Genomic DNA, 12,868 nt, shown 5'->3' on the forward strand with positions numbered 1-12,868 from the left:
GACGTTTTTTTTTCTTGGTGCAGTTTGAAGAATGAATCATTGCTGCATGTTTAAATAATCCCTAGTGAGGCAGCTTTTTCTACACACAGGGACACTTCAAATTCTCACCAAAACAAAGGTGTCGAGAGTAACAAACCTCTCCTGATGTATGGGGCTGAGCCGAGTCGACACAGACCACACAACAAAACACCACCACACAATGAGAAAGGTCAAGCAATTCACCATCGCCGGCTCTTGTTTTAGTGGAGTTACGATGGTATGAAAAAAAATAAAGAGGAGGAAGGAGCAGAGAGAGGGGGAGGGCAAAAAAAGTTGGGAAAGATAGCAGTCAGAGCCTAGAGCGAGGCAGAGGAGCGATTGTGTGGCAGAGTGAGTTATTTTGCTTCACTTGCTGCCTCAGCAGGGGGGGTTATGTGTGTGTGTGTGTGTGTGGATTTAAAGGGGTGTGTGGAGAGACAGTTTTTATAAGGCAAAGATACTCAGGAGAGGAGTGGGGTCAGGTAACATTCACACAGCAAGCAACAGCACCAAACGACCTGCTAAACTGATCAATCAAATTTACACGTCTCGCTCAATATTTATAGCGCAATCTGAAGTTGGAGGATTGGAGATTAATCCGATTTTTTAGAGGATTTGCCATTTCTCTATTCATTTAATTCACTTTATCTCATAAATGGAAGAGCAGTGTTTTATGCTCGGAGAGAGAGAGAGCGAGAGAGAGAAGAAAACAAAGAGCAAAATGGGAGGAACATTATTGGTTACAGGGAGAGAAATGAAGATGGATTCAAAATGCAAGGCCCACATTTAGTGGAAATCTAAATAATACACATCTTTGGGGTGAAATGCTTTAAATTTAATTCTCACTCACTGTGAAGTCAGTGAGTTTAAAACGTTCTTGTGCACTTTGTGCTTTATGATCTATTCTTAATGGGGATGGGCTCATTTTGAGAGGTTGTAATGCAAGTTCAAACTGTAGAGAACAGAAGCAGGCACTTAAGCTCTCTGCTGTCTGTGGGAGCAAGCACTTTGCCTGCTCCCACCCAGACCTTTTACATATTTTGGACAAATATTACAATCATGTTCTCTGTAACACACACCTGAGCATATACATTTGGTTTATCAAAAGCATAGTTTTCAGAAACGTTTAAAAATGTCAAATTTTCAAACAGCACTGCGGCACAGTCCTCCTCAAATAAAAGAAAACCAAGATATGAGGTAAAGCAACTGTTGGACAACAGATTTGGCTTTAGTTAGGAATCAAATGGACATGAACAGCTGCTGTCGGGACATAGTCATACAGCTGAATTCAGCTTACTGAGTCACATTCTCCATCTTTTAAACCTTTATTACGAGGGCATTTTAAAAGGTGGTTCGTTAAAAATGTGTTTACTGCACACCGCTCTTTAATAAGACTGTGATTTGGTTTATTATTTTACTTTGACGTAATTAGATAATTTAGATTTTAAATTGTTCTCACTCAACCAATAAGTTTTGTTCCTGATTAGAAATGAGGCAGGTATCCCTCAAAAGACAACAGATCAATGTAAAGGAGTATTAAATGACAAAGGAATCTGTTATTTATATTATATTAAACAACGGCATGTGTAAAATAATTTATACCCTTCTCAATAATCAATAGGAAAATCTTTATGGGCATCACACCAATCAAACTCTTCTTATAATTGCTGACCCACTGTTTCCATTTGTATCTGACCAATAATTTTGATGAGCTCCCTCCTGGCCATCACCCTAATCTTTTGCTCCCTCTCTACAAGAATTCTCTATCAAATTGAAGTTGGGACTCTGGCCAGGCCACCCCGAAGTGTTATTATTGCTGAGAAACATGTTGGTAAAATTAAAAGACTACCCAACTGTACATTTGAACTCTTGAGATACTAAGAACCATTATTTATTGTAGAAAAGGGGTTACAAACAAACAAAAGGCAACATGTGGTGATTTTTATAACCCACTATGCATCCCTGTGACAACTTTATAGGAACCAATGTGAACCAGGAAAAACATCACCACAGGTTTCACCTGAAAAACCTGCCGAAACGGATGTTCTCTCATTTCTCAGCCTGTGACCAAAATTAAAACATCAAAACCGTCTGATTTGGTCTTTATCGTCAATAGTGTGACTGTAAATTTATCACCACCTAACTGAAACCAAGAATTCATTTAAAACACATTTGAACTCTGAATGGGGAAACAAGCAAAAGTTATATTCAGTCTGGGAGGAATGTACACAAACTAAATGTCACATTCGTTCATTACAGCTGAATTACTATTTGAATTGCTGGTTGGAAACTGAAGCAATATTGCTGTGATTCTGGGGTGCAAACTGCCATAAGCTAATTTATAGAACTTCAAATTAACCAATTGCTGGTTCAGTTGTGGGAAAAATGTACACATGAAAGGTGATGCCAACCATGTCAATGGAGTCTCATTAAACTTGCAACCACTTTGTTATATATAATGTTTCAAACATCATGCTGACCATGTTACAGTTTCTTAATGTTTTGTTTACTTTAACTGAATTTTGCATCCTCTGACTGTACAGATGCAACTATAACAACCCGAGCTCTTAATGTTGATGACTGCCGACTAACAGCTGATTGTAACATACAGAAATATACAATAGAAACCAGATATTTACATACACCGTGTAAAAAGAGACATAATCTACTTCTCTCTGTGCAAAATTTAATCAGACTAAATTATTTTGATGCAACACCTCAAATATTAGGAAGAGAATCATTGACCTCCAAAAGTCTGGTTCATTCTTGAGTAGAGTCTCCTGATCCCTGATGGTGCCACGCTCATTGGTTTAAACAATTATACTATGTAGAAGTATAAACATAACGGGAATGTCCAGCCATCATATATTTTAGGAAGGAGATGGGATCTGTGTCCAATGATAATTGTGTTTTGGTGTGAGATGTGCAAATCAACCGCATAGCAAAAGCAAGATACTTTGTTAAGATGTTGGGTGAAGAGAGGGTCATTATCCACAGGAAAACCAGTCCTGCCCCAGCAGGGGCTGAAAGGCTGACGTCACGCGAATAGTCACATAAAAAGCCTGATGGTAGTTTACAAATGCACAGAGGGAAAAATACTTTTGGAGACATTTCCTGTTGTCTGATCAAACTACATTTGAAGGGTTTTAACATAATGACAGTTGGTCCATGTGGAGGACAAAGGGAAAAGCTTGCAAGCCTGAGAACACCATCTTAACCAAGAAGCACAAGGGCAGCAGCATCATGTTGTGGGAACATTTTGCTACAGGAGGGAATGATGCACTGTACAAAACAGATGATATCATGAGGAAAGGACATTATGAGTAGATAGTGAAGCGACATCTCAAGACAGGGAGTTAAAGCTTGAGCAGAAACAGGTCTTCAAATGGACATTAACCATAAACATACCACCAATAACGTCAGCATTATGCAATGGCCGTAACAAAGCCTTGATCTCACAGAAAATTTGTGGTCAGAGTTGAAAAGTGTGTGAGCAAGGAAGCCTACAAACCTGTCTTTGTTACACCTGTTCTGTCAGGAGGGATGGGTCAAAATTCCAGCAAATTCATGCAAGAGGCTTGTGAAGCAGTAATGAAAAATCTGATCTAAGTCATCCAGTTGGAAGGGCAATTCTACCAAATGCTTAGGAAATTTATGTAGAACTGAATTAAAAGAAAAAAAAAATTTCTAAAACTCCTAACTGAGCTAAAATAGAAAACGTTGAATCAGATTTAATGTCAGACAGCGAGTAAACACAGTTTTGTTTGTTTTTATACGTGTGTGTAAATGGTTTCCGCTGTAGCTAATAATAACTCACAGTGGTGCCAAACAATTATCGGAGTAAAGGCCAAATCTTCATCAGCTGAGAAGATTTCAATTTTTATTATTGATGTATAAAAATCCAATCATGTTTGTTGATGATCTGAAAATCAAAGAACATTGAACTAGCAAAGTAGCACTGAACTTTTTCTAGTCAGACAGTGGAACAAAAAGAAACAAATATTTTCTGTAGTAATGTAAAAACATGGCAAAATGAATTTATTCTCCTTTAATCCATTTTAAACTTGTATCCTGACTATGTCGGTACCGAAATATCAGTAAGTTGGAAAGCTGCGTTTTTCTTGACAACACAGGGTTTTATTCACCTATAATTGTGACTTGTGTGTGTCACCACAACCCGCTCTGAACACGTTGCAGACGGTTACTCATTCTGCCAAGTTTCAACAGGCAAAAACATTCAAAGTGGCATCAACTTCTGACGAAAGAAAACAAAAATGAGACATTTAATTTTTCATGTTGATTCATTTTTTTTTACTCCATGTAACAGTTGTCATCACAAAGCAGTTCCTCCAGTAAACACAGCTGATCAGGTGTGAAGCCTAAACCCAAACCCAGCTTTTCCTATTCCCTCTGCCCACATTCAGGTGTTTTTTATTTTGCTCTGCTAGGTGGACATAGATTCCCCTCATCAAAGCGGTGTGGATCACACTGAGAAATTTCTATATGAACCTACAACCAGTCAGGCAGATCAGAGAGCTGCCATTCAGGATCCTCCTCAGAGCTGAACTAAAATTCAAGTAGAGAGAACGTGTTGGGTTTTGTACAGTTGTTCTCTTCTTTAATTAATTTCACAGGGCCACACTGTAACGTCCCGAAACATAAATTGTATTTGCTGAATGATGTAAATGGTGGAGCAGCGCAGCGGATGCCTCTTGTTTGTAAAAAAAAGCCAAGAACAAAGATAAATTATTCAATGTTTGCCAAGACGGAGAATCCGTAACGGCTGTAATATTTCATGATTACACTGGAGGCAGAGACAAACACAAATAAATTAAACGTACCAAATCTTAAATAATTCTTCTACCTGGAATCTAATTAGGTTAAGAAATTAGCTTTTTGTGTGGGTAACAAGAGTGAAAAAGAAACTAACTTGTCTTGTAATGCAAGTTTTTATGACAGTTTTGAAGATCACTAGACAATGTATAAACAAAATTATGTCAATTTCATATTTTTCCATACAAAACATAAATGCTAATAATAAATGTGTTTGTTATGAGCAGAGGTGTTGTGGATCTTTAGATCTTCACCCCTGAATGGGTTGATTGGCAGGTGGAAACAGCTGGCTGTCATGTCGCAGTTGACATCACCTGAACGACGCAACACCCTGGTCGCCACAGCAAAGAGGGCAACGGCCACAGCATTCCAATTCCAGCAATCCAATTGGTTTCCTGAAGTCAGAAGTCTAGATTTTTGGAGCCACATGCAGAAGCCACTCCTGCAAGATCCCCCCTGCTGACACGACTCACCGTCTCGGATAAGTCCGGAGGCAAATGCAATCGCTAGGAGAGACAGAGAGAGAGAAATGGAGCGTTAGAGACACAAACAGTGGCGGTACAGTAGATCAGCATACAGTAGGTAGTACACTGTGCTTATTCACAGAGAACCATGTTGAGTTGAAATTGCATTAGATGCTTCAGCAGTCCCTTTAACACTGACAGCATCGAGGAAATCTGCTACCTTGCTGCTAAATGCTTCAGAGAGCTTTAGGTCTGTTACGTCTCACAGGCATGAAACTGTATTTATACCAGTGTGTCAGATTTTATAGAATAAGAAAAATAAACAGAAAATGAAGGGAAGGAGAGAAGAAAAATAAACAGAAAATGAAGGGAAGGAGAGAAAGTGTTTGATCTGGCACTAAAGGGTAATATATACCCAGATGGCTATTTTTGCACAGGCAATGTTTGCTTTGTCTTTAAAAAAAGAGCTGTTACAATCGTGTGCTTTAGCCATTTCACAGCAAAGCTTTTCTTTATTCAATGCACAATAACACTAAGAGGTTAATAAGGGACACTCATGTAAACCTCCCTTTACCAGCATACTGTGGAGGGCCACACTTCCAAGCTTTCTTCAGAATCAACAAGAAAGGCCACCAACGGACCACAGCGAACAGAGTCCTGAAGGGCTCTCAACAGCCTGAGAGGAGGTGAAGTATCTTCCAAGTCAAGTGTGCCCCCACCGACAATGGTGTTGAGTAGCACGTTGCTCGAGTGTCTTTCAAGGAAGTTAAATCAGAACGCTGCCATTCTTTGGGACAAGAGAGGTTAAACCCTGTAATTTGCCCTGAAAGAATCTGCCATGACATCTGAAACCCTCTGGTCAAAGCCTGCACTCCCACCCAATCCCAACTAGTTAAAGCTTCCCTGCCCGCCACATCCGCATCCCCTCCAGACATCCAGCTTTACAGGAGAGCCCTTCCATTCCCACAGATGCTTATCTTTTTTCTAAACGACTAGGTGTTTGGGTACAGGGTTTAGGAGATTTTTATAAAGAGATAATTTAGGACTACGTAATGTCCCTTACCCCTTTAGGGTAGGCAACTTCCTCCTACTATTCAGTCTTGTTCTTGGAAACATCTGAGTTTGCTGTAATATCACTAATGTTTTTGTCTGATATGACGGTCTGAGTTCCTGCTGATGAGACAACAATTTAGAGCTACTCAAGTGGTATTTTCTACTCAAACAATACCACCTTTCGCAAAAAATGTCAAGCTGGGACACAGAAGCTGTCCTGGCATCTTTGTGTGTTTTCAACTTACTGCCATAATGCCCCTGAGTTGTCAACCGAGGTAGTTGCATCCACTTAACAGTCATTTTATGTAATGGATAATCTTTGCGGCTCGAGGGTCTAATGTAGTTATGAAAGGTGGTCTGTGAGACAAGTCGCCTGTTGAATTTAGGGAAAAAACACATTTCTTGACTTTAGAGTACAGTGGGCAGCTTGCCCTGAATTACGCCGAGCTCGTACACATTGGTTCCACACTAGAATTTCTGGACTTTTCTGCAGGTTTCAGAACTTTCTGGAGATCCGAGTACAAAATATTAACCATAAACCTGTTTGAATAGTAGTCGCGTCTTATTATTTTTAGGTTCCACAAATAAGGAAATAGCGAAATGCAAAAATTTGTTTAAAATTTTTGGAGTGTTGGACCATTTCACTGCTTTCGTGGCATCTGGAAAAAGTTTTATCAGGACTATTTTAAAAATATATAACTCTTGGACCTGAAATACAGTATCCTAGATTAAATGCAGATTCTTTAACAGTGTGGGAAGTTTGGTACCTTTACTTTGTAAACATTACCACCACAATTAGCCTTTTCCTGCTTTGTTTGACATTGTAGATCTGATTTAACAACAAAAGGTTCAGTTCAATCCAAATGTGGTTGTCTAGAGACCAAAGAATTTGTAAAATTACTCTTTTCTAATTCCTGAATAAGTGTGCTTCCAGAAAGTAAAAAAAAAACAAAACAACAAATTACCACAAAATGCTGGAAATTAAAATAAAAGACATGATTTAAATATAAATTAATATGAAAGCCATTCAATATTTGTCCAGTTCTGTAAAAAAAAAATTTGCAACTTTAAAACATAGGAGCTTCAAACCAGTGGTGGTGATGCTTAGAAATAAAACTAAACTGCCATGATGACACACGAATTATGTGTTTTACTCTTCAGAATGGGAGATGTTCGACATTTAATTTATGTGAAACTCTTTATATTGACACCCACTGAGTTCTAGTCTATGATCTTTCGGTTCTGTGACGCCAGCTTCATTTTAGAAAGCTCACGTTTGCATGGGACATGGTCGGCTTGATTGATTACTCATACATTGACATAGACAGCAAGGAAAGGGATTTGTTTTAGGCTATATGACAGAAATGTTTCCTGAGGTAAACAGAAGAAAGATAAGTGCGTATTTTTAGAGACTTGGAAAGGACATGTAAATGATTTCAAGAGTAAGACAAAAACATGAAGAGGATGTAAGTAAGACAATAAAGTTTGTTAGCTCCTTTTCCCACCTACTCTATTCCATATGAACACAAACATCTATGGAGTCATCTAGAAGCCTTGCTTTGCTTCCATCCCTGCCAACCCTTACCTGGCTAACCTTTCGTGTCTTCAGTTCACTCGAGTGTGATTGAAAAAGAAAAACAATGCATTGATCAAGCCTGGACTCAGTCCTGCTTAGTGCACTGCAGCAGAAACATGGCACAGAGAGAACCGGGGGAGAAAAAAAATCAATCATATACATCACCCTCGCTGGGTAAGTTAAAAAATAAATAAATAAAACACCACTGTCTGTCTGCCACGCACTCACGGGCCTGCCTCTCTTTGGCTCTGGGCTTTGAGAACCCACTGGGCATGTGCAGAGCGAAGGTCAAAGCAATCCAGAAGTGAAGCTCTGCTCCTCTAACCTTTGAGTTCAGGGGCAGCTGAGAACAATCAATGGTAACATCAAAGTTGGAGGGAGGAGCAGACAAAACCAAATCGATCGGTTTGGCACACTGAGGGAACAGGCAGCCTTGCAACAGTCAACAACCACCACATTCAGGTCCTTCTCAAAATATTAGCATATTGTGATAAAGTTCATTATTTTCCATAATGTCATGATGAAAATTTAACATTCATATATTTTAGATTCATTGCACACTAACTGAAATATTTCAGGTCTTTTATTGTCTTAATACGGATGATTTTGGCATACAGCTCATGAAAACCCAAAATTCCTATCTCACAAAATTAGCATATCATTAAAAGAGTCTCTAAACGAGCTATGAAACTAATCATCTGAATCAACGAGTTAACTCTAAACACCTGCAAAAGATTCCTGGGGCCTTTAAAACTCCCAGCCTGGTTCATCACTCAAAACCCCAATCATGGGTAAGACTGCCGACCTGACTGCTGTCCAGAAGGCCACTATTGACACCCTCAAGCAAGAGGGTAAGACACAGAAAGAAATTTCTGAACGAATAGGCTGTTCCCAGAGTGCTGTATCAAGGCACCTCAGTGGGAAGTCTGTGGGAAGGAAAAAGTGTGGCAGAAAACGCAGCACAACGAGAAAAGGTGACCGGACCCTGAGGAAGATTGTGGAGAAGGGCCGATTCCAGACCTTGGGGGACCTGCGGAAGCAGTGGACTGAGTCTGGAGTAGAAACATCCAGAGCCACCGTGCACAGGCGTGTGCAGGAAATGGGCTACAGGTGCCGCATTCCCCAGGTCAAGCCACTTTTGAACCAGAAACAGCGGCAGAAGCGCCTGACCTGGGCTACAGAGAAGCAGCACTGGACTGTTGCTCAGTGGTCCAAAGTACTTTTTTCGGATGAAAGCAAATTCTGCATGTCATTCGGAAATCAAGGTGCCAGAGTCTGGAGGAAGACTGGGGAGAAGGAAATGCCAAAATGCCAGAAGTCCAGTGTCAAGTACCCACAGTCAGTGATGGTCTGGGGTGCCGTGTCAGCTGCTGGTGTTGGTCCACTGTGTTTTATCAAGGGCAGGGTCAATGCAGCTAGCTATCAGGAGATTTTGGAGCACTTCATGCTTCCATCTGCTGAAAAGCTTTATGGAGATGAAGATTTCATTTTTCAGCATGACCTGGCACCTGCTCACAGTGCCAAAACCACTGGTAAATGGTTTACTGACCATGGTATCACTGTACTCAATTGGCCTGCCAACTCTCCTGACCTGAACCCCATAGAGAATCTGTGGGATATTGTGAAGAGAACGTTGAGAGACTCAAGACCCAACACTCTGGATGAGCTAAAGGCCGCTATCGAAGCATCCTGGGCCTCCATAAGACCTCAGCAGTGCCACAGGCTGATTGCCTCCATGCCACGCCGCATTGAAGCAGTCATTTCTGCAAAAGGATTCCCGACCAAGTATTGAGTGCATAACTGTACATGATTATTTGAAGGTTGATGTTTTTTGTATTAAAAACACTTTTCTTTTATTGGTCGGATGAAATATGCTAATTTTGTGAGATAGGAATTTTGGGTTTTCATGAGCTGTATGCCAAAATCATCCGTATTAAGACAATAAAAGACCTGAAATATTTCAGTTAGTGTGCAATGAATCTAAAATATATGAATGTTAAATTTTCATCATGACATTATGGAAAATAATGAACTTTATCACAATATGCTAATATTTTGAGAAGGACCTGTATATCAGTGGCAGACAATGTTACTGTCACCAAAGCCGTGAAAACTTATTTTACACTATCTTCCAATGCAGGTGCATGACTTTCAGTAGCAGGAAAGATTTACAAATTAGCGTGATCCTGTTTAGATATTAACACCCAAAGCAGTAAACCTTTTTAGCAGGACTACATACTCGCATAGATATCAGATGAATGGGTTTTAGCACAAGCCTTGGAAAGACTTGGTCAGAGAGGCTCTGAGTCGGCTTCCCTATGACCTGCACACCCCATGGTGCAAACAAGGACATCCGGAAAACCCTCAGAGGCATAGCAGGGTGGATGTTTGTGTGAGATCTTTTCTGTGCTGCCTGGCAACCTTAGTGAGGGTGGAGAAAGAATGGAGAAAAAAAACAAGTTGGAGGTGGTGGAGGGGTGATGGTGGGTGTTAGATGGGAGTGGACGGCGGGAAAAAGGACCACTGGTTGTGCTGCACTGATTGAAAGCGTGGGGTGGGGAAGAGAATGTGAAAATGGATGTGTGCCACAATCTTAGTGTGATTTTGTATGTGATGTCACTGCTCTGTCACTGGTGGTGGTCAGGGGGATTTCAGCTCCACTCCCTGGCCAGAGGGGCTTGGGCCATGCTGGCAACAGGGCGAGTGGCAACAAAGCTCCAAACGAGTGCTAAGCACTTCATGTGAGCCCTGAGGGCTGGCCCACAGACTAGCTTAGCCTAAGAGGGTTATTGATATCACTTACTAAAGATCTAAAACATGCAACACTTAAAGAGTACAACAAACCATTATCCTTGGTCCATCATAGCTTCCTAATATAGCTTTATTTGTAACTATGCGTGATTTATGGGTCAGAGAATGTGTACTATTCAGTTATTTTACCAACAGGCAGCTACAAAGGAGCCACTCACACACACAAAAAACCTCCAACACCATCAAAGGCATTCCACTGATGCTAACGGGTTGCTAATGAATAGAGTATTAGGTGCCAATTTAACGAGTCATTTCTTCTATAGTTTCGGCCACACTTTCAAATGGCCCGTGTCACTGTACAGCTTAGAACTATGGGAAACCCAACACCTAGTTAAAACACATGACCACTGCGATGGCTGTTCCAATCAGATTAGCCGTGGGTGGAACGTGCAGCTTGGAGTGACACAACATTTACCTTCAATGCCACCATAACACTATCACTGGTGAAATGTAGCCGCAGTTTTCATAATCTGCTTTGAGTGCGTGAATTACAACTTGGAGTACTAACATTAGAAATTGTGAAAAAGCAGTTTGGCTTTACAGTGTGATACATAAAAAGGGAAATGCCTGATGCTGTACCGATAGAGAGCAACTCAGAGTACAGCATTATAGGCAGTTTGATTTTGCCATTTCTGTTTCCCTGAGCAGCACAGCTGTAGTGCAGCTACTGTGAACTAATATGTCTGAACCTGACACTGGGTCAGGGTCCTCTATTTCAAGCCCCTTTCTACAACCAGGTAAGGGTCAAAACAGCAGCAGAATGTTTTACGTCTAAAAACTGTGCAGATATATCCCAGACTTGCCTCCCTGTTCATCCACTAAACCAGCTAAATCACCTTTAGAGAACCGTAATCTCCTCACCCTTCTAAAGTTACACGACATTGTGTGGGAAATCATTTGCTGAATCTATTGGAACCCATATTGGATTTGGCACCCCCCAAAAAACCTCACATAATGAGGTAATGTGTTTGTTTACTTAAGACACAAGCTATCATTACATTTACGCTGGCAATTTCAGAAAATACTTCCGCTGCCCTACTAGAAAAAAAATAAATAAATGCAGGAACAACTAGGCATAAATCCCATCACTTTTCTGTGGTAATTCTAACCCACCTGCACTGAACAAAGACCCAGAAGTACTACCTTCCTCTTATTTTGCGACAACAAAGAGTGAAACAGGACCCTCTGCTTTGCTCAGACAAAAACCTGTTTATAAGAAGGCTCTTTCGAATTCACACTTCAGTTAAAACAGTCTTTCTACCATTCACCTTTTATCAATCATTTAATTGAAGTTTTAATGATGAAGTTCTTTCTAACTGTTATTGTAAAGTTGCTAATGTATGAGTTCAAATTTAAAGGTGTTCTACCACCTGTTTATTACGTATAGGAGTTAAATAAATATATTTTTGGCACATGTTTGTGTCACAGAGTAGGCTAGAGGGTAAATACATTTACCGGTCCATGCATGATGTTATGGGGTGAAGCATATATCTTGCAACACAAGGTGCAGAGGGTGTTTTTTTCCCCTATTAATATGTCAATTTGCCACCTTTGTGAAAAACAAGTGTGTTACACAAAACTCTTAAAAAGCAACTCTGCTCTGAGGCACTGAGGAGGTATGTCCCGCCCGGCACATGGCCCGGAAGTTGAGTCATGATGGACCAGGGCAAACTTAGCAGCAGCTTTGTCTAACAAAAACAAAAAACATAACTCAGCCGAGAGTTGGCATTTTGTGGAGTTATTTTATCATTGGGCCTAATGATGCAGTTTAACAATAGGAGTATTAGAGAAAAAAGGAGGATAAAAGTGTGATTTTACTAAATTCAGTGTCAGTGGAAAGACAATAAAGATTTAAAGGTAAGAGCTTCAAAGCCATTAAACACAACTGTAAGCTGCTTTACAACCTTTAATTACCATTATGTAATTAGAGGTCATGAAGAAAGTTGCTGCAGAGCTCATAGTTGACAATGAGAGACAATATTGGGCAAAATCATTTCCAAAAACAGAGAACAGAGAAAACTCACAGATACATATTGCTTTTGGTAAAGAATCCAGATCAAAAACAGCTTTCCAACAAATTGGATTTATTCTTCACAGAAAAAGTGCATATGGT

General features: G+C 40.2%; 1 protein-coding gene across 3 annotated transcripts in view; it reads right to left on the bottom strand.

Annotated features, from left to right (window-relative positions):
- Positions 1-4,300: 4,300 nt before the first annotated feature.
- elp4 (elongator acetyltransferase complex subunit 4) overlaps positions 4,301-12,868 on the bottom strand; it is a 71,984-nt gene continuing 63,416 nt past the window's right edge. For all 3 annotated transcript variants that reach the window (XM_047363248.1, XM_047363247.1, XM_047363249.1), the window contains one exon: positions 4,301-5,357. In XM_047363248.1, coding sequence (XP_047219204.1) covers positions 5,253-5,357 — 105 coding nt within the window. In that variant the 3' untranslated portion in view covers positions 4,301-5,252. The remainder of the gene's footprint in view (positions 5,358-12,868) is intronic.

The sequence above is a fragment of the Girardinichthys multiradiatus genome, chromosome 4, assembly GCF_021462225.1.
Source record: "Girardinichthys multiradiatus isolate DD_20200921_A chromosome 4, DD_fGirMul_XY1, whole genome shotgun sequence".
Classification (NCBI taxonomy): Eukaryota; Metazoa; Chordata; class Actinopteri; order Cyprinodontiformes; family Goodeidae; genus Girardinichthys; species Girardinichthys multiradiatus.